A 26295-nucleotide genomic window follows, 5' to 3' on the forward strand; every position below is an offset into this window, starting at 1 on the left:
GGCTATTTCCCTTGGGATACCGTCTAGGAGAAATGTAGGCTGGGCTTCATTCTCCTAGGTTCCCAGTGGTGAGGGACAGGCCTCAACAAGAAAAAGGACCAGTCTTAGTCTCTGGTAACGTTTGAGAAAGCACCTAGCGTTGGCCTCAAACAGGAAGCTTTCACCGGAGTTCAACAACTCACGCTCTGGGCTTTTCTCCAAAACCCAATTCCTCTGGTCAGCTCTAGACCCGCCCCTTCTGGGCCCGCCTCCTCGGGCCTGCAGGATTGGCTCTTCCTCTACTTCCGGCTTCTGGACCCGGGTGCACTCGGTTTCCGGTGTCATGGCGGCCTGAGGTCCCGGCAGTCGGAGAGGCGGCTGCAGGCCCCTCCCTGCGGAGCCGCTGGTCCGGCAGGCGGGGATGTGACCGCGGGCCCTGCCGGCCTGCCCCGGGCGTCGCCTCAGCTGCCGTGCCAGTGCCCTCCGGCCACACCGATGGCGGGATCCGGCTGCGCGTGGGGCGCGGAGCCGCCGCGGTTTCTGGAAGCCTTCGGGCGGCTGTGGCAGGTACAGAGCCGCCTGGGGAGCGGCTCCTCGGCCTCGGTGTACCGGGTGCGCTGCTGCGGCACCCCCGGCTCGCCCCCCGGCGCCCTCAAGCAGTTCTTACCGCCGGGAACCACAGGCGCTGCGGCCTCGGCCGCCGAGTATGGTTTCCGCAAAGAGAGGGCGGCGCTGGAGCAGTTGCAGGGTCACAGGAACATCGGTAATTGCCGCTGCCTCCCTTCCCTCCTTGCCCAGGTCCCGGCCCAGCCGTACACCCCCTCTCAGCCTGGCGTTCCGTCGCCTGTCCTTAAGGCGGGAGACGTGGGTCTGGCCCTCTCTTCGTCACCCGATCCAGGCCCCTTTCCCATCCCCCTTCACTCTGCAGTAGGGTGGAGTTGGTGGTCTGCTTTGCCCAGTGTCACGTAATAGATGCTCAATTAAGTTCTGTTTTGCATCGGAGAATGCAGCACCTATTGGCGTAGAGGTATCTTTTCTAGTGAAAGGAGACATGTCTTTGCTAGATTTGTCATTTCTTGTATGGAAATTTTGAATCTTTGCATTATCAGTGAAAAACGAGAAATCCATCTAGGGCTTGTGATAATGCTAATAACTCGTACAGATATTACCTGATACATATTTAGTATGGATTTGGGCGAAATGACCCCAGTATTCACATGGGAGTCCTCTGGAAGTGTGAAAATTAGGAACACTTTATACTTGTACCCTGGTAAGACTATGTTACATGATTCAGATGTTCAAAATATAAGATACATGATGGTTACTGATGATTGATCTATGAAAAGTCTTCACTGTCATGACCCTGAGTTTATAGTTAGTTATAGCTTTGGCTAATAAAGAAATGTCTTACTTCCTGGCAAGCGTAATCTATGTGTAATTTGAAGAGTTGCTTTTTTTATATTACCACTTTGGAGAAGAATTTCTTAACCACTAGTGTTGCCTTTTTTTTTTTTTTAAGTGCTCGCTAAAGGATGTGTATAACACCCTGGTATTTAAGAGTGAAATTTTTTTTGCAGTTTTTGCAAGCTTGAGGACTTGTTGAATCGCTGCAAGATTAAGTTAAATTGTCATCTTGAAAGACTTAGTCTTGTAATATTTATTTATTTTCCTCCTCCTTTTAATATCAGATTATAGAATGCTATTTTGGATCAAGAACCAATTTTCAACCAATTTTGTTTTTGCGGGTTGTGATATTCATCTTAAGAGTCCATAAGGTTTGGATTTTATTTTTAATCATTTTTGCTTGGTGCTTAGTGAAATACAATTTGATTATTGTGCCATATTTAATATCTTTGACTAGTAAGGAGCTGTGGGAGGTTTTCTCATCTTGTTTCATTAAAATAACCCAGTTGCCAAAAAAATCTTACTTTTGGGAGAAATAAATTACAGTGGGAGTGTGACGCTCATCTGAGTAATCCTTGCCTAGAGTATCCCAGATTGGCACTGCAGTTGTCTGTGTTAGCTGTAACTTATTCTGAGTCTGATTTTTAAAGCATTATAACTTACTTCTTTTTCTAGTGACTTTGTATGGAGTCTTTACAATCCACTTCTCTCCAAATGTGCCATCACGCTGTCTGTTGCTTGAACTCCTGGATGTCAGTGTTTCGGAATTGCTTTTATATTCCAGTCATCAGGGCTGTTCCATGTGGATGATACAGCATTGTGCCAGGGATGTTCTGGAGGCCCTTGCTTTTCTTCATCATGAGGGTTATGTCCATGCAGACCTCAAACCACGTAACATATTGTGGAGTGCAGAGAATGAATGTTTTAAACTCATTGACTTTGGACTTAGCTTCAAAGAAGGCAATCAGGTAAGAAATAGTTTAATAACAGGGTGGCTTTGGTCGACACTTAAGAGATATTTCTATCTAAAATACTGAAATGCTTGGGGGTGAAGCAAATAAAAAGGATTTCATTGCCACCATGTAAAAAAAGGGTGGATGTTTGGGTTAGGTAGGGTAATTAACAGGTAATTACTATTACTGCTGCCTTCAGTGTTGGTGCTCTGTCTTGTGGCAGACCGCACGTAACAGTTCTGGCGGTTTGTCACCTCTTTGCAGAGTGTCCTTATTTATCAACAGTGCCTAACAGACAAGAGACTAAAGAAAAGAGCTGCTGTGTTGCCTGTGAGAAGTGCCCAGTTAATGAACCAAATAATTAGGGTAGCCAAGAACTAAAAGTTTTTTTGGCATTCAGTTTGGCAGTGGTTTATTATACTTTAAGAGAAGTAAATACGCTGTGGTGATGGAAGGAAAGTGAACAGTTTTTTATTGGTTGTAATATTTACTCATCTTCTTTAGGATGTGAAGTATATTCAGACAGATGGGTATCGGGCTCCAGAAGCAGAACTGCAAAATTGCTTGGCCCAGGCTGGCCTGCAGAGTGATACAGAATGTACCTCAGCTGTTGATCTTTGGAGCCTAGGAATCATTTTACTGGAAATGTTCTCAGGAATGAAACTGAAACATACCGTCAGATCTCAGGAATGGAAGGTAAACTGTACCAGTGCTTTCCTTTGGAGTCCTTAATTCTGATTTAAGAGTACTCAGTTTATAACGATTCTCACTGGGGACGCTGTTTACTTCATCTCTGACATACTCCTCTTCCTGCATTTTTGGTACCTTAAGTGCTATTGTTTATTTTCATAGCTACAGATGTGCTAGTGAGTACTGCGTACTGACTGATCTTAGCCTGGGGCCCGGTGTGTAATAAGTGCTCGATAAAACGAATAAATGCATATTTCCAAAAAAAGCAGAAGTGATTTAGTTATACTACATCCTACAATATTACAAGTATAAATTTCATGATAATCTTTACATAAAGCTTTACAGTTAATACTTTATAAAGTATTTTAATGCACAACCTCATTGAATTCCCTAACAATTCTGTGAGGATCATTAGAGAGTGTATTGGTTATTCTACAAACGAAGAACTGGAGGCACAGATATGTAAGGCACTTGCTCCAGATCTTACCACCGGATGTCCAGACCTGGGCTCCATATTCTGTTCTTCCTATTCAGAGTTTAGCATTCTGGCCAAGTTCCACCGTGCTTTATATTAATTTATAGTCCATATATGAGCTATTCTGGTAAAGTGAGTACTGTTTATAACATTGTTTCTGTGGGAACATGAGTTCTAAATTCCAAATCTCTGACATAACAACAAACTTTTTGTATGATCATAACTTAGGAATTAACTATATTATGTTTTCAAACGTATTCTGGGGCCTAAATGCTTTGATGGTATCAGTATCCTTTAGGCTAGAGGTTTGATAAATAATACAGTGTTTAGGAATCATCATTGGTTTTGATATTAAGCAACAAGTATTTTTTGAGCGTCTAGTAATATATAATTTGTGTATGGCTATTGTGCCATGTAGAGTTTTATTTCTTTTCAGCCCTTAGTCATCTGTTTCTAGAAGTGTTCCTGGAAGGAATGCTTTAATTGTCTTGTGGGTGTACCTAATGCTTGCTTTTGGCAAAAAATGCTACCATGCAAGTAAAACTAGTATCGTTATTCTGCATTGGTACTTTCACACAATCAAGAGGCCAAGTATTCTTTCTTCAGCACTAATCCAAATACAGATCAATTACTTGGCATTAGTTTTGACTGTCTTTGAGACCTTTGGACTGTATCTGCTTGGCCCTGAGCTTATCAGAACTAAGTCACATTCAGGCATTTTGTATGTAATTTGGAGTATGGTGTGTATGAAATCCTCAGTATTCACCCCTCTAAATAAAAACAGTATTTTATATTTTAATAATCTTCTGTGGAGACAAAATTGCCAAGCGAGTATGAGTTTGGGCTCTGAGGTCAAACTACTAGGGTTCATATCTTGCCTTCACCTCTTAAACTAAGTTATTTAGCGTTACTGAACCATGGTTTACTTTCTGTAAAATGAGCATAATAGCATTTTTCTCACAGAAATATTGAGGTTAAAAAATAAATGCTACCTAGTTCTTAGCATAGCATGTGGCCTATAGTAACAGTAAGTATTCAGAAAATTTTAGTATTAAGGATGGTATTGGTCTTTTTACTTGTGTATACACTTCCACATTCTGAGAAAGCATAGTACTCAGAAAAGTTATGTTCCATAGGATTTAGAGTATGATGAATAATGTGATGGATGCAATTTTTAAATACTGCATTACTTTCTCTCTGATAGTTTACTTGTATCTGAAAACAGTTAAAAGACTCCTCATCAAGACACCCAGTACTCTACTGGCACACATTCATTTTCTCACTTTGTATTAAACTACATTTTGATATGGTTGCTTTGGCATTTGTTCTTACTCATTCATCTAGTAAATATTCATATAGAGTGCCAGGTACTGTGCTAGGTGCTGAGAATAGAGAAAAAAGTTCTTCCTCTAGAAGCTTACAGTTATGCACATAATCTCCTCCAATAAGATTATAAGCTCTCAGAAGAGAGTGTTTTCTGTTGCATTTTACCTACCAAACAGTACAGTGCTATGTGGCTAGTACTCACTAAATACAGAATGAATTGAATAACCAAAGGAAGACTTTTCTCCCTTTTTTTAGGCAAACAGTTCTGCTATTATTGATCACATATTTGCCAGTAAAGCAGTGGTGAATGCCGCAATTCCAGCCTATCACCTAAGAGACCTTATCAAAAGGTACATCATGTGTACTTTCAAGTTCCTATGTGTACATTTATTATATAAAGCTTATTTTTGTTGTGTTTTTGTTTGGATTTTACTGAATGGATTTATATTATTTCTGGTGATCACCTAGAGGCTCTTCCTGGCAGCTGTATCTTTGATAGGCCTCTTGTAGCTCTGGCAGCCCTATATACTTGGTGGAAATTAGGTTTTTGGTTTTTTTGTTTGTTTTAGGGTTTTTTTGAAAGTAGGTTTTTAAAGAGCGTCTTTATTAACTAAAGACTGAGTTTGCTTTTGGACTACCAAAAAAAAGTTTAAAATAAGGTAGCTATGTATTATACTTTAAATAATTAAGTGCTGGAAACTCTGGGGACAGATATAATGTTTCTGATTTCTGAGTAGGTCCAAACACATTAGATATTTTAAAATAAGACATAATGTGTATTATCACATAGTTGGCCTTTCACATTTCTAGCATTATGGGCCAGAAATGAATAACAAAATAATTATGTTGCAAAAGGATTGATCTCTCGATCAAGTCAGAATATTATTTTTTCTTTGGAATAATGACCTTATAAACCTTCCAACTAGGTTTTTTGGGGGGTTGTTTTTTTTAGAGCTTTTTATTTCGAAATAATTACAGATTCACAGGAAGTTGCAAAAATGTTACAGAGAGGTCTGTGTACCCTTCACCCAGTTTCCCCCAGTGGTAACATCTTACATAACTGTAGTACGATATCAAAACCAGGAAATGGACATTACAGTCTGCAGAATTTACTCAGATAAGACCTTAAAAATTTTATTCGCACTTATTTGTGTATGTGTGTTTTACAAATTAGTTTTCAATAGCTGTTACTATCTGATTCGTATTAGATTTACAAGTGACATTTTACATGGAAAAGATGGCATTGTGAAATTATGTAATGGGTTCTAACTTGGAAGTCAAATCATGTAAGTTCTAGTATTGACTTTGTTTTGGTTCAAAAAGGTGATTTTATTAAAGCATGGGGACGGACCCGTGGGCAGAAAGAGCTGCTAGTATTGACTTTGTTATTTGGGATCTTTTCCCTCTTGATTGTGCAACTAACACTAAATTTGGAAGCTACAGAGAATTGTGATCAGCAAAATAAAAATTATAAACCTACTCTCTAGTGTTAGCACTTTGGTGTATTTCTTTTCAGTATTTTTTCTATGTATTTTACTGTGTGTGTGTGCCAATCATTTGAACCTTTTTTTATTGTAGAATAAAACACGGATACTGAAAACAAATGTTAACTTCATGAATCCTTAAGAATATTCTTGTATTTACCATTCAGGTCAAGAAATAAAACTTTGCCAGCTACCCCAGAAATTCTCTGTGTCCCCATCTTAATTTTCAGACCTTCTTCCTCCCTAAAAGTAGCCACTGCCCTGACTTTTATGGTAATTACTTCCTTGTTTTCATTGTAGCATACATCCTTAAACACTATGGTTTAGTGTTCCTTTTCTAAACAAAAATCCCTTTTAAGTTTCTTTTATTTATTTGTTTATTTTTTTAAGATTTTATTTATTTATTTGACAGAGAGAGAGAGAGAGAGAGCACAAGCAGGGGGAGTGGCAGGCAGGCATAGGGAGAGGGAGAAGCAGGCTCTCCGCTGAGCAGGGAGCCTGACGTGGGGCTCGATCCCAGGATGCTGGGATCACGACCTGAGCCGAAGGCAGCCACTTAACCGACTGAGCCACCCAGGCGCCCCCCTTTTAAGTGTCCTTTAATCTGAAAGGTCCTTTTCCATCTTTTACCCCGCTTTTTCCTTGTTTTTTTTGGTTGGACAACCTGGGTGTTGGCTCAATATAGCTGTCTGCAATCTGAATTTTGCTGGTTCTGTTAATCCTGGTATAGCTTAATATATTTCTTTGTTTTTCCTGTATATTGGTAGTTGTATCTAGAGGGGTGCAGTTTGCAGAGGGGGACATGACTGTAGATGGTATTGTGTTCTTTTATAAAGAGGCACATAATGTAACCATCTCTATTTTATGTGTTAGTAACTGTTAACATTCAGTGCCTGGATCCATTACTTTGTTAGGGACTGCAGAATGGGATGTTCTCATTCTGTCATTCTGCTTCATTTGGTTAACCAAAGACAAAGTAAATGCTTGACTTCTCTCTCTCTTTTTATTTCCTAGTTTTCATAATGAGTTGATTCCCTGTCATCCTCCATAGGGGCCACCATTTCCTTTTGAAAGTTCAGTGTGTTTTGATTTGGTAACTGCAACTCATTGCAGTTCTTATCCTAATTGAAGCTAAAATGGCCCCATCTTTGATGAATGTGAGCCGTTTAAGTTGGTTGTGGTGGGCCTTATTACCTTTTACAGCTTCTTTGCTCTCTGATGTGACAGGATGTTCCCAATTCATCTTATACATTTCCTGCCCCAGACCTGGAAGTAGCCAGATTTCTTTCTTCGAGAAGCCTGATTTCTTTTAGTAGGAAATAGTATTTTAAAAACACAGTCTGGATTTTAGGAATACTCTTTGCTACTGGGACGGTCATTGTTTCTAGGCCTTATTTTAAGTGGACGGAGTTCATACTGGTATTTCCAATTCACATTCAAGACCACAGAGGTTTTATTTAACTTCTGTTTCACATCTCTCTCTTTCTCCTTCTATGTCAAGAAATCTGATTTTCTTGGACATCGAAGAAGAAATCTGGTTCTTAAGGACAAGGGGAATGCTAGAATTAGAATATTTTATAATTACTCATTTGCTTTATTCCAGCTTACATGAAAACAGTCTCAGAATCAGTCTCAGAATCATAATACTCTAGGAAGATTATTGAAAATGATTATTTTTGCATATGCTTTTCCCATTCTTCCTCCATTTGAAAAATAGTTGTATCTTCATCATCAGATTATATAACCATTACATGCCATACACTCTGTTTTAACACTCGAATTTATTCTCAGTTCCACATGTAACTGTACGTTACTGTTCACCCCTGGTCCTTGTGGGCTGTCTCTCTCATCGTTTTAGTTTCTGAAGCTTGATCTCTAGAGGCCATAGGATTAACGTTCTCTGAGTTCTTGTGGGCCAGTGGTCAGTTGTGCTTCTTATACTGGAGAGTCTGTTCATCTGGATTTGAAAATGAGTGGCATACTTTTTTTCCTTGAGTGTCTTAAACATATTACTCCCATTTTATTCTGGCTTGTAGTGTTGCTGTTGAAAAGGCTAAAGACACTTCTAATTGTCTTTATATTAAAAAATCACTTGGTCTTTTTTGTCTAGATGGCCAGACAATTTCATCTCCTTCAAAGTTAATTGATTTTACTGGAATATATCTTGATTTTGATTGTTCTGGGTTGATATTCTCAGGAAAATAGATAGTTTCAGATCTTTTTGCTCGTTTGTTTTAGGAAGGTGTGCTTAAATTACTGTTTTTATTTATTTATTTATTTTTTATTAAAGATTTTATTTTTTTGATAGAGACAGTGAGAGAGGGAACACAAGCAGGGGGGAGTGGGAGAGGGGGAAGCAGGCTTCCTGCTTCGATGCGGGGCTCGATCCCAGGACCCTGGGATCATGACCTGAGCCGAAGGCAGACGCTTAACGACTGAACCATCCAGGCGCCCCTTAAATTACTGTTTTTAGTATTCATTCTCTTGCTTTGGTTTTTTCCTTCAGGCACTCCTATTCTACATATATTGGATTTTCTTTGACAGTACTCATTTTCATTACTTTCTCTTGAATTTTTTTTATCTCTTGTATTCTTTTTGATTTTTTTTTAAGATTTTATGTATTTGTCAGAGAGGGAGAGAGCGAGCGAGCACAAGCGGGGGAGCGGCAGGCAGGAGAAGCAGGCTCCCTGCTGAACAAGGAGCCCAGTGCGGGACTTGATCCCAGGACCCGAGCTGAAGGCAGATGCTTAACTGACTGAGCCACCCAGGTGTCCCTATTTCTTTTTGGATTTTTAAAAATGTTCTTTTCTGCCTTCTGTTTATCTTTAAGATACTATCTCTTGTGTTTGTTCATCCTTATAAGTTCTTCTAGCTTTATTTTATGAAATGATTTTTTTGTTCTATTTCTAATTCTTTCTTGAGTTCTATTACCTAATTATTGAGATTTTCTAATTTAAATTTATGTTGCTCTTTCATATCTTTTATCATTTTAAAAAACATCTTTTGCTCATTTTGAAACAGTAGGTTATAGTGTCAATCTGTGTTCTGATCATGTCTTTCTGGCATGCATTCATTGCCTCGGGGCTATCATTTTGCAGTTCTTGTCTTTTGTGTAATAATTTTGTTAGCAGTGCTTTTTATGTGGTTCATTTTTATATGAAATTCATTTCCTAAACTTATAGAAGAAGGTGTAGTTGGGATAGCTTTTCTAATTGTGTAGGGCTCCTTCTCTTGTTTTTGTGTAATGTTAAAAAGGGGGGGGTGTTTTTATTCTGAAATCTCCTGGCTCTTCCCCTCCACTCCTTTTTTCCTGGTGTCTCTCTCTCTGTCAATTTTTATTTACCCTCTCCTACTCAATTTGGATTCCATTTTTAAGATTTCTGTTCTCAGTAGGACTTTGCCCTGGGAGGGAGCTTCAGCTAGTTAGTTTTGAGAAGTCATAATGTCTAGATTATTCCAACCCCTTCAGATTTTACAGAGGACTCCTTGCATTCACTTCACTTGGAATTAGAATGTATAACCCCTTGTAGTTACAGTTGCTTTTCTCCATTTGGCTTACTGAGCTTTGCAGTGAGGACCTGTTGGATATTTTGGGTTATTTTCTCTGCTTCATCAGATCATCTGTTGCTTTTCTCTTCTTCCTTCCACACAGATGTTGATCTGGTGCAAGGCTTACTACTATTGATGGTTTGTCCCTAGCCTCTTGTATTTTAGCATTTATTGGGATTACTTAGTTTTGTTGTAAATGTCATCCATGGGTTTTTGATTTTGTTACCAAGCTGTGCTGTTATTAGTGGGATTTGATAGAATTCAGAAATCATGTCACCACTGTCATCTTTTTTTTTTAATTTAGATTACCCTAAATTTACGTCTAGCTTTTTTTTTTTTTTCACTTAATGTTATATAGTATGGATCACTTTCCTATGTTGCATTTATTAATCAAAAACATCATTTTAAATTAAAATATAATATTGTGCCATAAGTTTGTTTCATGAGTTACTGAACCATTTACTCAGAAATAGCTTTGGGGGGGCGCCTGGGTGGCTCAGTTGGTTAAGCGACTGCCTTCGGCTCAGGTCATGATCCTGGAGTCCCTGGATCGAGTCCCGTGTCGGGCTCCCTGCTCAGCAGGGAGTCTGCGTCTCCCTCCGACCCTCCCCCCTCTCGTGTGCTCTCTCTCTCTCTCTCATTCTCTCTCTCTCAAATAAATTTAAAAAATCTTAAAAAAAAAAAAAAGAAATAGCTTTGGGGTGCCTGGGTGACTCAGTCGGTTAAGTGTGTCTGCCTTCGGCTTAGGTCATGATCCCGGGTTCTGGGATTGAGTCCTGTGTCGGGCTTCCTGCTCACTGGGAGTCTGCTTCTCCCTCTCCCTCTGCCCCTCTCCTGCTTGTGCTCTCTCTCTCTCTCAGATAAATAAATAAAATCTTAAAAAAGAAAAAAAGAAATAGCTTTTATATTTTTTGTAGGTGAATGGCTCAGTAAGCCATGCTAATATAATTAATGTTGTGATGAACATTTAGACATTTTAATTTTCTTTAATGGTTTCATTTTCAAAAGATTTTTTAAAAGATTTTATTTATTTCTGTGAGAGAGAGAGAGAGAGCACAAGCAGGGGAGTGGCAGGCAGAGGGTGAGGGAGAAGCAGACTCCACGCTGAGCAGGGAGCCTGATGCGGGACTCAATCCCAGGCCTGAGCCCAAGGCAGACGCTTAACCGACTGAGCCACCCAGGTGCCCCTCATTTTCAAAAGATTTGACCATAATGATAAAGATACATGTTTTTGTGTTTTAGCATGCTTCATGATGATCCACTCAGAAGAATTCCTGCTGAAATGGCATTGTGCAGCCCTTTCTTTAGCATTCCTTTCGGTAAGTTGTATATGTCTTTTATTTTTTCTTGGTCATTTGACAATCAGATAAGACATCAGAGCTTTGCCTCGTGTTCATCCATTTATTTTGGTGAGTTTACATTTAACCGTGTTAAAATGAACCTTAACAGCCCCTCATATTGAAGATCTGGTGATGCTTCCTACTCCAGTGCTAAGACTACTGAATGTGCTGGATGATGATTATCTTGAGAATGAAGAGGAATACGAAGGTAACTGCTTCCTAAATTGTATTTTAATGTCTTTTGTAACTAACTCTAGAGTAGACGTATTGAATTGAGGATATTGAACTACATGATTTCTAAAATACCTCACTTTTTGATTTCTGCTATAGATTGGATATGTCCCTCCCCCCCCAAAATCATGTGGCAAAGCCCCAGTCCCCAGTGTGATAGTATTTTGAGTTGGAGCCTTTCGGATTTAATAGGATTAGGTTATGTCCTAAGGGTGGGGCCCTCATGTCCGAATTAACAACCTCTTTTTTTTTTTTTAAGATTTTATTTATTTATTCGACAGAGAGAGAGAGAGCACAGCAGGGGGGGAGCGGGAGAAGGAGAAACAGACTCCCTGCTGAGCAGGGAGCCTGATGTGGGACTCATCCCAGGACCCTGGGATCATGACCTGAGCTGAAGGCAGACGCTTAACCAACTGAGCCACCCAGGTGCCCCCAAATTAACGACCTTTTAAAAAAGAGGAAGAAACAGGAGAGCTCTCTTCACTATGTGAGGATATGGCAGGAAGGCAGCCGGCTACACCAGACCCTGAATCTGCTTACACCTTGCTGTAGGAATTCCAGCCCTCAGTCCTGGAGAAATAAATGTGTGTCGTGGAAGCCACCCAGTCCGTGGCATCTTGTTATAGCAGCCTGTGTAGGCTAAGATGATTCCTTGGGCCTTTTGGACTCCTTTACATTTCATAAGCCTTTACTGAATTAATAAAGATTAATTTTCCCAGCGTGTTCCTTCCATCTGTTCTTTCTAGTCCTGCCTTGTGCTTCCATTTCTCTGTCTTAGCTCTTGGTTTTGCTTTTAACAACTCATTCCTTCGAGATGTGTTTACTGAGGACTGGCTCTGTACTTGCCACTATAGGATTATTCCTTGTCTTTAGTGTAAGAGAGACAGTTATAGCAACAAATGGTTAGAGTTTTGATAAATCTGAAAGTAGGGTAATACACAGAGGCAGAGAGGAAAGGGACTTAACTCATGCTGAGTGACCCATGAGGATGTGTCTATGGGGGTGATATCTGAGCTCTGTTAGTAGGTGGAATTGCTTGGGTAAAAGTTGAGGGGTTGGTGAGGAAATGGCACAAAGAGAGATGAGAGAAAGTGTGGCATGTTCTGAGAATAGTGAACTGGAGTGTGGCTCTAAGGATATTTATTGGGGAGCAATCAGTTGAAGTTAAATAGCCAAGAATACAGATACGTAACAGATTCGTTTGCTATGTTAAAGAATTTGGATTTTATCTGAGAGATGATAACATTGCAATATGACACAAAAGAACTTTATACCAGGGGTAGAATCTAAGTCCCTGGCTTATAAGTACCCAATAAATATTTGTTCTTTGTTGAATGCAATAAAGAACCATTAAAAAGTTAAAATAGGAGAGAGCTATAGTCAGACTGAGGTTTTCTTAAGAGCAATCTGAAAGCAGAGTGGTGAATGGACTAAAACAACAAAATTTAAAAGTATCAGTTACTTCGTATTAAACATTTTCTTTGTGGAAAATTAAACCATTACAGATAAAGCTGACTTGACCCCACTATCTCTTGTAAGGGGAAATTATTTTGTATTCCTGAGCTTTATTTATCTGACAAATGAAAGAAACATAATTTCTTTGAATCTGTAGTAGTTGTAAGAATCTGCAACCTCAACTTTTCAGGGTGCTTATTTATGTGAAAGAATAGTCTTGCCCTCAACATTGTTTTAATCAGGTCATTGTGGTATCGGGGATTCTAAAGATACTACTTAATGTCCTTGAAGTCAATATACCTACTGTCTTCATCACCGAATTCTATTAATAATTTTTATCTCTATAAAACTCAAGCTTGGGCATACTGTACCTACTCTTTTCTTTGTATCTTGTATAACGCTTTTTTTTTCTCCTGCTTATAAATACATTGAGTGTTTAAATGTTGCTGTTAAATCTTAGTGTTTAAGAATCTTACATGAGGGGCGCCTGGGTGGCTCATTCAGTTAGGTGTCTGCCTTCGGCTCAGGTAATGATCTTGGGGTTGAGCCCCGTGTTGGGCCGTCTGCTCAGCGGGGAGTTTGCTTCTCCCTCTCACTTCTCCCCCTCAAATAAATAAATAAAATCTTAAAAAAAGAAATCTTACATGAACTGGAGTTCCTGGGTGGTTCAGTTGATTGAGCCTCCGACTCTTGGTTTTGGCTCATGTCCTGATCTCATGATCTCATGATCAAGCCCCATGTCTCGTGCTCAGCAGGGAGTTTGCTTCTCTCCTTCCCCTCCCCGGCTCTTGCGCACGCACTCTCTCCCTCTCTTTCTCAAATAAATACGTCTTTAAAAAGAGAGAGACTCTAAAAACTAAAGTGCAACAGACAATATAGTAGCATTCAATACCTTTGTTCTGATTAGCAAGATCGTCATCAGATAATGCTTACTGGTGGTAGGGGAACTTGCTTACCTAGAAATCATACATGTTGGGATGGCTGTCTTGTAATCTTGGTGCTGGTTGGGCAGGAAGTTGGATTCAAACCTTCCAGTTTAGACCAAAATAGATTGTAAATCAAGATTAAGATCAAGATTCCAAATCAAGAAAATAAAGGGAAAAATTACTTAACTTCATAGCTCTTAACACAGACAAACACAGAGCCCTTATATGTCAACCGGATAAATAGTGGGTAAAGGATATCAGTAGACAGTTTATAGAAGAGGATGTGCACCTCTGTCTCCTCTATTTCATTCTCATTTATCAAAATGCTCATTAAAACCGTACAGTGAGATCTTTGTCACCTAACATATTGACGGTGAAAATATTCGATAACCCTCTTATGGGTAGAATATAAAAAAAAATTTTCAAAATACACTTCACATCATTGGAGAGAGTTTAAATTGCTAAACTTTATGAAAGGCAGATTGGTAATTCTAAAACAAAATTACAAATTCATATTCATTTTGTCCTCACAGTTCCACTTCTAGAGTCAACTTGGAAATATATAAGTGAAATGAGATATATACAGGTTTATCTATTACAGTATTTATAAGGGCAAAACATTTGGAAATAGTTTATTTAGTAGTAGGGGACACAGTGGAGAATTTATTGATCACTCATAAGCTGAAAGAACTACACAGCCATAAAAACAAATGAGAAAATTTCACACAGTGATATTAAAGAATCTTAAAGATGCAATGTGTAAGTAAAGGAAAAGCAAGATTGGAATTTTTTTAGAAAACATATATGATCATGTTTGCTTGTATAAGCTTGTACTATTTATGGAAGGATGCAGAAGAAACTGATGTTGCCTTCAGGGAGAGGAAGAGAGGCAGTTGGAAAAGTGGGAAGAAGACTTGTTTTGTTTTTATTTATTTATTTATTTATTTATTTATTTTTAAATTTTATTTATTTATTTGACAGAGAGGGAGAGACAATGAGAGAGGGAACACAAGCAGGGGAAGTATGAGAAGTATGAGAAGCAGGCTTCCTTCCGAGCAGGGAGCCTGATGCGGGGCTCGATCCCAGGACTCTGGGATCATGACCTGAGCTGAAGGCAGATGCTTAACGACTGAGCCACCCAGGCGCCCCTGTTTTGTTTTTAAAATCATTTTAATATTAACTATTCAAAATGTTAAATTTAACATATAAAAAGAATTATTAAGTGCATTGAATTTATGTTATTCTTAAGCTTAGTTTTAGATGTAGAAAATGACCTCTTTACTTAGATATGGATTTCTGAATTCTTTGATGCTTTAAAATTTTTAAATAATGAATGCTTGGTAATTACAGCAAAGTGGTTACTGTTCTGTGTTTTCATAATCAGATGTTGTAGAGGATGTAAAAGAGGAATGTCAAAAATATGGACCAGTGGTATCTCTGCTTGTTCCAAAGGAAAATCCTGGCAGAGGACAAGTAAGTGAATGTTTCTATAGTTTCAGAATTATTCAGAGGTTACTAAAATTCTGAGCAAATGTTTTAGTTCTATAGAAAGATGTACATACACAAAAATGTTGCTAGAAATGATGAATTTTGCATCATGGATGTTTTTATTTTCTTGTACTTTTCACTTTTTTCCCAAGGTTCTGTGATATGCACGTGGTTTTTTTATGGGTTAGAATTTTTTTCTTAAAAAATGTTCTCTACTTTTGAGCCATTGTGAACAGTGACACCAACTGTATCACATGCTAATTTAGGTCATGTCAGCTACAGAAATATTATGGCCTACTTTTGTTCTAATTAAGTAGAGTTAGAAAACCATTTAGGTTAGGTTCTCATTGTAATAGAATCATCCTTGCTAATTTAAAGAAGGCAAGTGCACTGACTGAGAATCCTGAAATCTGTGCTCTGGTCTCAGCGTGACTGGCTTTGTGATGATAATCCTTAGTTTTTCATCTATAAAATATATAGGCTGAAACTATGATTCTAAATTTTTTGGCAAAGAATATTAGAGAAATCTTTTGAAAGCTCTTTTGAAGATCTTTTATCTGTAGTATTATTTTTCTGGGAACAGAATATTGTTTTATTCAGGGTTTCTCAACCTTGACACTTGACATTTGAGCTAATTCTATTCTTTGTTGTGGGAGCGGTCATGTGCATTCTAGGTATTTAGCAGCATCCCTGCCCTCTGCCCTGTAGATGCCCTCCTGCCCACTCCCCGTTCTCAGTTGTGGCAATCAAAAGTATCTCTAAACACTGCCAAATGCCCTCTGGTGGGTGAAATCACCTCTTGTTGTAGATTATTATTTTATCCTTTGGTTCAGTATTATGAAAATGCTTGGCAACTAAAGAAAGAAATGAAAGAAATTTCCCTCTACGCTTAGTGAAAAGGTATTGCCAATGTAGAAATAATATTTACCTCATTTAGTGTCAGCAATATACTATAGACATCATTGCTGTTTATTTAGTCAACTGGTATTTATTGAGCATCTCTTATGTTCTAGGCCCTGATAAAACAGTGCACGGAAGTGCCCGGAAAGCAAACACTAATAGGACACGTTCCATGCGAACTCGCCCATTCTCGCTTGTCCGACTGTTCATAATTTGGGGAAATTTTCCTTCGTGATCACATCGGGTCTAGTGATATAGTGATAAGTGCTGTGGGGGAAAAGGTCTAAGGAGAAGAGGCTTAAGGAGTGCTGTGGTGGGGGGGATTGCAGTCGCGTGGCAGTGGTCGGGAGGCCATACTGACGTTGCGTGTGAGTTGAAACATGAAGGAGGTAAGGAAAAGAGTTCCAGGCTTGGGAACAGCAGGTTCAGAGGCCCCGAGTTTGCCTGGCAGGTGTGAGAGGTTAGTGTGACTCTGGCAGAGTGAGAAAGAGGGGGATATGATGGATTTGCTCGCAGAGGTGAGGGGCTGTAGGGGCAGATGAGGTAGGGTGAGCTTTGTGGCCCTCGAACTGACACTGGCTTTTACTCTAAACGAGAGGGGAAGGTCTTTGAAGACTTTGAATGAAGGACTAGCGTGGTCTGACCCGATATTAACCTCAGCCATCAGTATGAAATGGAAGACACGGAATAGAAAAACAGGAGGAATATTTTCGGGGAAGAAGTATCAAGCTTTCAAATGATACAAGAAAATAAATATTCAACAGCTAGAGGAAATTTGCTACGTTACGAAGCTTTTGTTGACATTTAGAGGAGAATGAAAACAACTGATGAACTCGTGGAATCACAGGTTTAACTTCGCCAGGTTATTTGAAATGTCTCTTACCTAGTTGGCAAAGTCAGTCTTCATTTGAATTTTCCATTCAAATTAACAATGCTGTGGATTTTTTTTGAAGGACTATTTTAAAAATCACTAAAAACATAAGTTAGGGAACGGATCTTATAATTACAAAAGTAATCAAGATTAAAGTGATATAATTATTTAATCCCATTATAATTTATAAAAATGTTTTTCCTCTTTAGTTTGGAATGATGATGTATAAAATTGTAGGTTATCTGTGAAGCGAGGAGCGTGCTAGAGAGCATGGTATTCCTTCCGTAAGTGCATGTCTACTCATTGAACTTTGGTGTATGGATTTGGAAGTCATTGAGAATCAGGTTAAAAAAAAATCGGAAAGAGCTTCATTCTTCCTGGACATCATCTTCTAACTTTTCTTTTGTATTCAGTGAGAAAGCATATGCCGTGAGAACTAACTGGTCCTACAGCCAGCATATACTTTTATTTTCTGTAAAAAAAAAAAAAAAGGGGGGATATAAAATATTAAGTATTTCTAAAATGAGTAAAACTATCATTGACAGATTAGAGTATGTGTTTTATGATATAATTGGATAATATAGGTCTCACCTACATTATTACGTGAAGTACACATACTCTGGAAGAAGTCATTATTAAATCATCAGAATTTTATCAACATTATCCCCATGTAGTTAGAGTTAAGGTAAATAGCCTTGACTGACTGTACTGAGTGGGCCGATTGGAAGTGTTTTTATCTCCAGCTAATAGCACAGTTAAGGATGGCTTTTAGGAATAGCTGAAAATCCCCACTTAGCTTTATATATATGAAAATCAGGGCAATTTTTAGCACTGGATGATCTCTACTTTGTCTTTATGAGGAATATGTAGCTTGAAAATAGTCATGGCATGGAAGTGGAAAAGTGTGTTTTACCTCTCCATTTTACAATATACACGGATTCAGAAAATCCCATCACAGGCCAGAATATCTGAGGTCTGATGTCATGCATCATCCTTAATACATCCTTAATACATCCGAAATACTCACATAAGACAGGGAGTGAGCAATTGGTCATAGGCTGGGCATAGTGTTTTGTTTACCAACGAAGGAAAATTCATTTAAAAAGTACTATATTTGGAATTGTCTTTTTTTTTTTCCCCATGCCCTGGAGGTTTTTAATACATTTTGGAAATAACTTCGTCAAGTGGGAGAAGGGCCCTTAGGAAAGGGGAAATGAAAAAGGAGAATCTGCCTCGAACTTCTAGGTAGATCCGATTTTAAGAGAAGGTACAGGTGAAAGCTAAGAATCTGGAAATTGATTTCCCTCAAGCAATCTATTTTTGCTTCCCTTTGAAAGAGTGTCTAGGATGCTCGCATCCCAGTTTGAAGCCTGTTGACATCACGAATGAGCAAGTAACAAGAAGATGAGGCCGTTCTTTTTCTGGTTCAAAAATTTATGGATAAATGAAGACAAGTCATTTAAAATGATTTCCCCTCCCAGGAACTTTGGCTTTAGATCAACAAAAAGAGCATAAATTATTACGCTGTATCCTCTATCTGTCTCAGGTTGGAATGCAGATACTCTTTAAAAGGAAAATACCTGGTTTAAACTTAACTCCTCACTGTAGTTATGGCTTTTACAAATCTTTAATAGGTATAAAATCCAGTGACTTTGACCAGTAGTTTTTCCTCCTTCTGCTTTTAAAGGTGTGGATTATCTTTGGGGCACTGTGAAGTGCATTTGCTCTCTGGGCTGTTTGGCCCTTCCTCTGGCAAGTGTCCAGTGCTGTTCACCACTCCTGCAAGAACATGGCCAATGGATGTACATTTTTCACTCAGCTTGTCTTCCATGGGTTTTTCAGAACTGAACAGAGTTAAGGAAGTATTCTAAACCTTGCTGCCCAAAAATGTGGTCCACGGAACAGCCTCATTGGCATCACCTGGGAGTTGATTTAGAAATGCAGAGACTCAGGCCCACCTTAGACCTCCTGAAAACAAGTCTGCATTGTAACAAGGCCCCCAAAAGATACGTGTGTGTACGCTAAAGTTTGAGAATCCCTGTTCTAGAACAGTCTTGATGGAAATGAAGCCGACTTTGTTTTCTCTGCCCTCTTACAGGTTTTTGTTGAGTATGCAAATGCTGGTGATTCCAAAGCTGCTCAGAAATTACTGACTGGAAGGATGTTTGATGGCAAGTTTGTTGTGGCTACATTCTACCCGCTGAGTGCCTACAAGAGGGGATATCTGTATCAAACTTTGCTTTAATCAGTAACCTAAGGACTCTTTCCTGTTTCTCCTCCTCCATTTCCTGGGTTATTGTATTCTATATCTGAATGCAGAAGTACCCCCTTACCGTTTTAAGGGAATACTTTGTACATTTATTTAATCCTACTCATGTGCAGCCATTGCTCAAGCAGTGGCTGCATTGCAGACGTTTGGCACTGAGTAGGACAAGACCTCTCAGCTATACATTGAGGGGTTTTAGAGCATCCATATGGGCAACCTTTTTTTGTGCAGTAGGGCGAGTGCTGCTCTTCAGTATGTAACCTAAAAAGATTAATTATTTCATGTGATCATGAAGCAAGGATGAATAATATCATGTCATAGTGAATATTAACAAATTTGTCAAGAGTTGGTGACATCCCTTACAGATTGTTCCTTTATGTGACGTCAGATGGTTCTTCCTTATCACTGATACTCATAGCTGGCCCTGGATGCTCCCAGTCATTGTTAAGTAACCGTCAAGCAGCAATTACCTACTGTGTTCTTAACACTGAGTTACGAATTTTTTTAAAGGAGTACGGTAGTACTGAATATTCCTTTAAAGAAACTGCAGTGAGCCTATCTACTTCTTTTTTTTTTTAATTAAGGCTTTTCAAATAGAAAGCTGATGCTTGATCTTGCACAATTTTTATTCTAGTGTGTGTGCTTGAGTGGGTGTGCAGGTATGAAGGATTAGGGAAGATTTGAGTCAGTGTGCTTTATAGTGTGAGTCTCGTGAGCTAGTATGGTCTATGCCTGTCTCTCCCCAGCTGTTTCCTATCTGTCAGATTTAGGATCTATGTTTTTTGAGAGTTGGTCTCTCTGATAGAATGTAAGTGAGAAAATCGTTCATTCCTGAGAGGTTCAGAACAAATGAGTCTAGACTGAGTTACACTGAAACTCTCTTAAAGTGATTGGAACAAAGCAAAAGATCGCCCTATCCTCAAATCTCCTTGAGACCCTGTATTAGCTCATCTTTTTTGTACTGAATCTCCTGTGATCATTGTACGATTTCTCAAGATACAGTTCTGCCTGCAATGATGGAAACTGAAGTGGGTCAAAAAGAAAGATGTTCAGTGAAGGGAAAAGAAAAAATAGGCAAAGAGAAAGTGAATAATCCAGGATTCTTTTTTTTCCTTCTTTCCTCTCTCCATCATCCCCTTCCCTCCCCTGTGTCTCCCTTCACCCGTTCCCTGCCTGTCTCTGTAGCTGAAGAGAAGCTAGAGGAACAGCATCCCAGATGGTCTGGCTTTTGACTGCAGGGAAGTTAAGAAAGGTGTAGCTCTCATAGGATGGACGTAGAAAGGAAGAAACTCTTGTAAAGATTTCTTAGAAGGATTCACGGCAATCTAATGTGTCCCTGGGCGCAGGATGCTGGTATGCATGAGTTTGTGAACATGGATTGATGATGTGGTTTTAGGAATTGTAATTATGGATTCCTCCCACTTTATGGTAGATTGACTTCAAAGGTTTAAAACTTAGGAAACCTTTATAAAGCACTGATTATACAAAAAAAAGTTGTATACAGGTTATGAATTTTCTTCTTATTTCCTTATCTAAATGAAAATTTTTAATTTTTTTTCCTAAGGAAAAAGCCTTTTATAACTTGCCCTGCTGGAAGCCTCCTCATAGAGTCTTCCCTTGTGTGTTCCCCGCAGGTTATTGAGAGCCCAACTAGGAATTTACATTTCAGAGGATGAATTATCTTCCCTATTCATATCACAATTACTATCTGACATTTGAGTTGTTTACAGTTGTATTATTCAGAACTCACCCTTAATATTTATTATGAAGCCAAATATGGTGTGAGGAGGCTGATTTATGAATTGCCAAAAGGCCTTGTGGCGTGGTCCCCAAGGGAAAATTGTAAGTGTCTAGTATGTGCCCTTAGGAGGAACTGTTATTTCTCATTTTGGCCCTCTCAGAAATGGATGACTGGTTTGTTTTCAAATAAAAGTTTGAGAGTATAACCGGTACTCTGGAGACCTAAGCTTTCCTAAAACATAAATGTTTGTAGGGGTAGCAGCTTCGGTGACTAGAAACACTGGGTTCTTCCATGTATACCGATGAACACAGAATACCAATGAGTTCTTCTTAAGGGCAGGTATTCTAGGCTAGCGCATGTCCCTTTCTCCCCCCACCGCCACCCCCACAAAGAAAAAACCCTGACAAATAAACTGCAGGTAGGCTTCCGAGCTTGGGGATGTGGTATGCTGCTAGCGTCCTGATGCTGAATTTCACGGCATTCCTGGATTGTCTTATTGCTGTTGTATTCACACCGATGTGTAGTGTTCGACACTGTGGAATTGTATTACAGAAGACGCTAACTAGATTTTAAGGGAGCTAAGGGACTAATTGATGAGCCTAAGTAACCATGCATTGAATTAAATATTTTATGTTAAAGCCACAGAATTGAAAAAAGATGCCTCCTGTGACTTAAATGGTGATTTTATAGCTTTTAGCCCATTAACTACCAAAGATGACATTTGCAGATCCTCCCTCCCTCCTCTGATACTACAAGAAGTTTAATATTACTGTCTTTCTCAAACCTGAACCAAATATTACCAAAAGATGCAATTTTTATGATTCTTTTAGGGTGAAATATATACACGGAGATTTTGATTTTCTTGAAGTTACTAAAAACCTAGGAATTTTCTTTTTGAGAGGCAGGGTAAAGAGGCGAGGGTTTTTGTCACTTAAACATTACTCTTTTGGACAAATTTGATCTCAGGTAGTCTTTCTTTCCCTAAGTTAACGTCTGTGCTTCCCTCCCTCTTGCCTTTCCAATTTCTTCTTCTTCCATGGTTTCGTCATGGTACATTTTTGGCCCAGAAAAGACGTATAAATTGATTATTCTATAGGAAATCTTTGGTTCTTGGGAAACATTCAGAGGAGGTCGCTAGCTAGCCACTTTCAAAACTCCAATGCTCGATTTCGAGGAGAGCAAGTGGAGTCTGACACCTCAGTAAAAGATAGCACTAACTCCAACTATTGGCTGCATTTTAAAGGAATAATAAAACAATTATCCTCTTGCGGTAAGAGATTGCACTTGCTACCACTGGATGTCTTCCTTTGGTTTGTGGTCATCAGTATAGCAACTCTTCGGGGTAATTCCCTCTCTGCTATGCCTTGAGCCAAAACTGGCTGCTCTTAGAACAAAACCATAAATACAGTTTTACCTGTCCCTTCCTTTGTTTTCATTGAGACAAGGATTGCCTTCTTTTTGGTACTCCAGCTGCTAAAAGCATGCTGAGATATGTTAAGTTAACCTTTAAAAAAAAAAAAAAGATCCTTGAATTCTTATTTAAATTGCCTTCTAGATTATATTTCAATCTCTGAGCACATTTGTGATCAGGAATGCTGCCAGAAACAGTGCTGCCATGTAGAGGAAGTTGAAGAGAAACTCTGGGCATAAGGTGTGTTTCTATATGAATACACTGGGCTTTCACCCTGCTAAGGGCATCGGTTACCCTTTTGGAATAAATGCACATCCACGGTTGAGCGCTCACATGCTGTTTCCCGGCTCCTTTGTGTTTGCTCATGAGATGCAGGTAACACTTTGTCATCATTTTCTTCTTAGGTCTTACGTTCTGACTTGATCGTTTCTGCCATTAGTTTGACTCGGCAGCGTGACATTGTAGTTTTTGTAATTTAATGAAAATCAGCACTGTAGTAACTGATGGGTGATTACAATATCCTAGTTACTGGGTGAGGCTCTGGAGGAGACACTCAGTAACTACGTGTTTTACCTAGAGTTTTATGCAAGGGTACATGCTAAGTGGCGTCCTTCAGATTAGGGTACAGATGGCATCGCATCATGGCGAACTTTTAGTCTGGTGGATGTGGAGACAGTCAAAGATTTAAGCAAGTGCCTTGTGTTTCCTGAAAAATATTAAAACTCATTTGGGTGAAAGCTCCCAGATGATGATAATTTATTGCACCTCTGCCTTTTCCTTGGAATAACTTTTGGATTGAGTCACATAGTATAAAAATCCAAAATTTCCTTTGTTTACCTTTATTTTGTAAGTGTGAAACTACTCATATTTGATTTTCCCCCCCAATATTACATATGATGGAAAGCCAGAGTGACCTGGCAGAATCTAATTCTTCCTGGGATCTAGTTCCATTTTTAATACCAGGTTCCTTCTTCAAATCTTACTACTCTGGCTCTCTGATAGAATTTATTTCTTGGCAAATGTGGTCACGTACAGACCAGCTTTTGGTCATCATTAGCTGAGAATTTCCATTTCTTAAGGTGCTCAGTAAATCACCTTTACTTGAGATGGTAGTCCTTCCAAATTAGGATTACTAGTAAGCTTTCTCCCTGGATATAAAGATGTGGACTCTCTATCATGTGGAACTCCTCAGAACCTCTTGGATTTGGATTTGGATAAGTTACATTTTCTTAGTTACAGAGGGACATGCATATTTTAGTTTTTAAAGTACCCAGAAATTTAACGAATTTGTTTCATTTTGTTTAAGGTTAGCTGTTTCTCTGCCTGATACTGCAGGATGTCATGCTTGGTTATCTTAGCCGCCTCTCCAACCTCGCTGTTTGTCAGGTTTTTTTTTTTTTTAATTGTGTGATGACCAGTAGGTAGACACAGTGGCACGTAATCGACAAGGACTGTGGATATTTAAGAAGGAGGTAAACAATTTTAACTATTTTTGCTGCAATTTTATAGGAGAAATGGGCTATAAAAGAAATATCTATAAACCAGAGAGCATTTAGGAGATTGTATATTTTATAGGTGGTAGTTAAGGTGATCTTCAGGATATAAGATATAAAGTCTATACAGCCTTTTGTTTTCCTGATAAAAAGTTTTTATTCATCTTCCTACAGCTCAGCACTTTGTTGTTCTTTACATTGCTTATGAGGATTAATGTTTTTAGATTCGCTGTTTGTGCTTTTCAGACAGTTGTCATAATCATGGGGTTATGTTTATCTCACCATAAATGCTGGCATTCATGGGAAGCTTATCAGATGATTGCCTGAGTGTTATTTCCCATTAAACAGAGTAGCTTCCAAAGTATCCTAAAGGAAACTGTACATAAGTTCATAGAGGCAAAGAGAAGCATTCTGTCTTACTTGCCTTAACCGACCATTAATCCTTGTTGTGCAGAAAAGAGCTTATTTTGTTAGACTCTTGATTGTCAGCAAGAGAATTATATGTAGTTACTCCCCTGCTCCCCGTGCCCCTCCCCCCCATTGCAACTGCCTTCCCCTTCTAGGCTCACCTCTTACTGGTATTCATGATGTCAGGAGTGTGTGAGAGCAGACGTGGTGACGTGTTCTAAATCATGCATACAGACACAGAATCGCTTCGGTTATTGGAATTGTGGACGGCTGTATTACTTTGTTAGCATGGGTTGTCAGAAATCTGCCAAATTTAAGAGTAAAGAAGAAAAAGGAAAGTCATAAAAATAGAAAGGGGAGGGGAGGAAAACAGCTTCCTTACTGGTATTCATAATCTTCCATCTAGTTTATGATCAAAAAGTGATCATTTCTTTGTAAAAATCCAGATGTGGTACCTGTAGCATAGAACATTGCCTTTCCTACACATTCCTCATCATCGTTTCCCCAGAAAATCATTTTTAGAGCTTATAAAACCAGATTAGGTATCCATATTCAGTTTGACCTAATTTTTAAAAATAAATATTTAAACTCCAGTTTTTGTGTGTTTGGTGTGCATCAATACTCATGCATATCCAGGATCAGAAAGAAACGGGATTAGCCATCTCCGAATTTCCCTTTGCACATTGGGTACAGTGGGTATCAGTATGCACTTGCCTCAGAGTTCTAGCACCTTATGGTAGTGTTTATTATAATTAAAAAAAAAAGTTAAAGCTGCATCTCTGTAGAATATTTACTTTGCAGAATGTAAAGCTGTTAATATCTTTTCCGGCAGGATTTACTCTTTCATTCTTAATTCTTTGTTGAGAAAATCTTAAATGATTTAACATTCCTTTATATCCTCTTAACAGTGTCAAATCTGGGGTAGAAGGGATATTTTTTTCCCAAAAAGGGCTCCATCTTTGTTACCTTTTTGATCACTCTTAGAAATCCTCTTATGATCAGTAGATGGTAGCAGCTCATGGCTTCCTATATCAGCACTGGAGAGGTTGGTTATGAGGATTAAAATCTACTCCTCTTTTCCCTCAGTAACATGTAATTGCTATGTTTTTAATAAGAAGGTGTGGTTAGAAAAAATGTGAAAGATCACTCAAAACCAAAGCCAGTTATAAGGAGTATTCTCTCCTGTTGGTTTACCTTCACCTCAGAACTACAAGAATATTATAGTACACAGTGAATAGTCTGTAACATTTCTACCAGTTGTTTCAGTAGCCTATTGGTCTTGGCATTTCTTGGCACTATGGTTCTCTGTTCTTGGTGATGTCTTATTGTTTGTGAGTTTTTGTTGTTTTTTTTTTCAAAGTAAATGGGACTATAAATGTAGATGTGTATCAGTACCAAGAAGTTCTTTTCTGAAATCCCTAAATCCCTGATTCCTATTCAAGTCTTTTAGACTTGTTTTTTCTTGCTAAGTAGCAAAGAACTTTTATTTTTCACTTTCGTATATACCTAAAAAGTACGGACACTGCGTTTCAATGGACTGTATTGCGTGTAGTTTTTTGCTGAAAACTTTTTCTGTAAACACAATTGCCTTGTTCAGTTTTGTTGTAAACTGACTTACCATAAGATGCACTGTTGATACGCTTTCTGATGTGTGTTTCATAAGGGTGATAAAATAAAGCTTAAAAATAAAAGAGTTGTTTTTTTCATTTCAACTATTCCTGCAGTTAGTGTAAATATTAAAGTTTAGATAACAGGTAAGTATACTTATTTTATGATTTAATTTTTTTTTTAAAGATTTTTATTTATTTATTTATTTGAGACAGAATGAGAGAGAGAGAGCACATGAGATGGGGGAGGGTCAGAGGGAGAAGCAGACTCTCCGCCAAGCAGGGAGCCCGATGCGGG

The 26295-nt window shown here is 38.7% G+C and overlaps 1 protein-coding gene across 2 annotated transcripts; it reads left to right on the forward strand.

Moving 5' to 3' along the window:
• The first annotated feature begins 306 nt into the window (after nt 1–306).
• Nucleotides 307–26081, forward strand: UHMK1 (U2AF homology motif kinase 1). Of its 2 annotated transcripts, none has more exons than XM_028104675.2 (8): nt 307–742; nt 2059–2351; nt 2841–3032; nt 5083–5177; nt 11103–11179; nt 11310–11408; nt 15197–15285; nt 19170–26081. In XM_028104675.2, exons 1-8 carry the CDS (start codon nt 475–477, stop codon nt 19314–19316), a joined length of 1260 nt encoding a protein of 419 aa, XP_027960476.1. In that variant the 5' UTR covers nt 307–474; the 3' UTR covers nt 19317–26081. The 2 variants fall into 2 exon arrangements, with proteins under 2 accessions (XP_027960476.1, XP_027960477.1); XM_028104676.2 differs by having other exon boundaries at nt 16314–19263.
• The last annotated feature ends 214 nt before the right edge of the window (nt 26082–26295 follow it).

Source organism: Eumetopias jubatus, unplaced genomic scaffold (assembly GCF_037043125.1).
Source record: "Eumetopias jubatus isolate StellerSeaLion01/CBP00866 unplaced genomic scaffold, mEumJub1_p1.0 scaffold_12, whole genome shotgun sequence".
Lineage (NCBI taxonomy): Eukaryota > Metazoa > Chordata > Mammalia > Carnivora > Otariidae > Eumetopias > Eumetopias jubatus.

Coding starts and splice junctions, on each gene's coding strand:
- UHMK1 (XM_028104675.2), top strand. CDS start 475: ATGGCGGGATCCGGCTGCGCGTGGGGCGCGGAGCCGCCGCGGTTTCTG. Junction 11,409..15,196: donor GAATGAAGAGGAATACGAAG/GTAACTGCTTCC, acceptor TTTCATAATCAG/ATGTTGTAGAGGATGTAAAA. Junction 15,286..19,169: donor AAAATCCTGGCAGAGGACAA/GTAAGTGAATGT, acceptor GCCCTCTTACAG/GTTTTTGTTGAGTATGCAAA.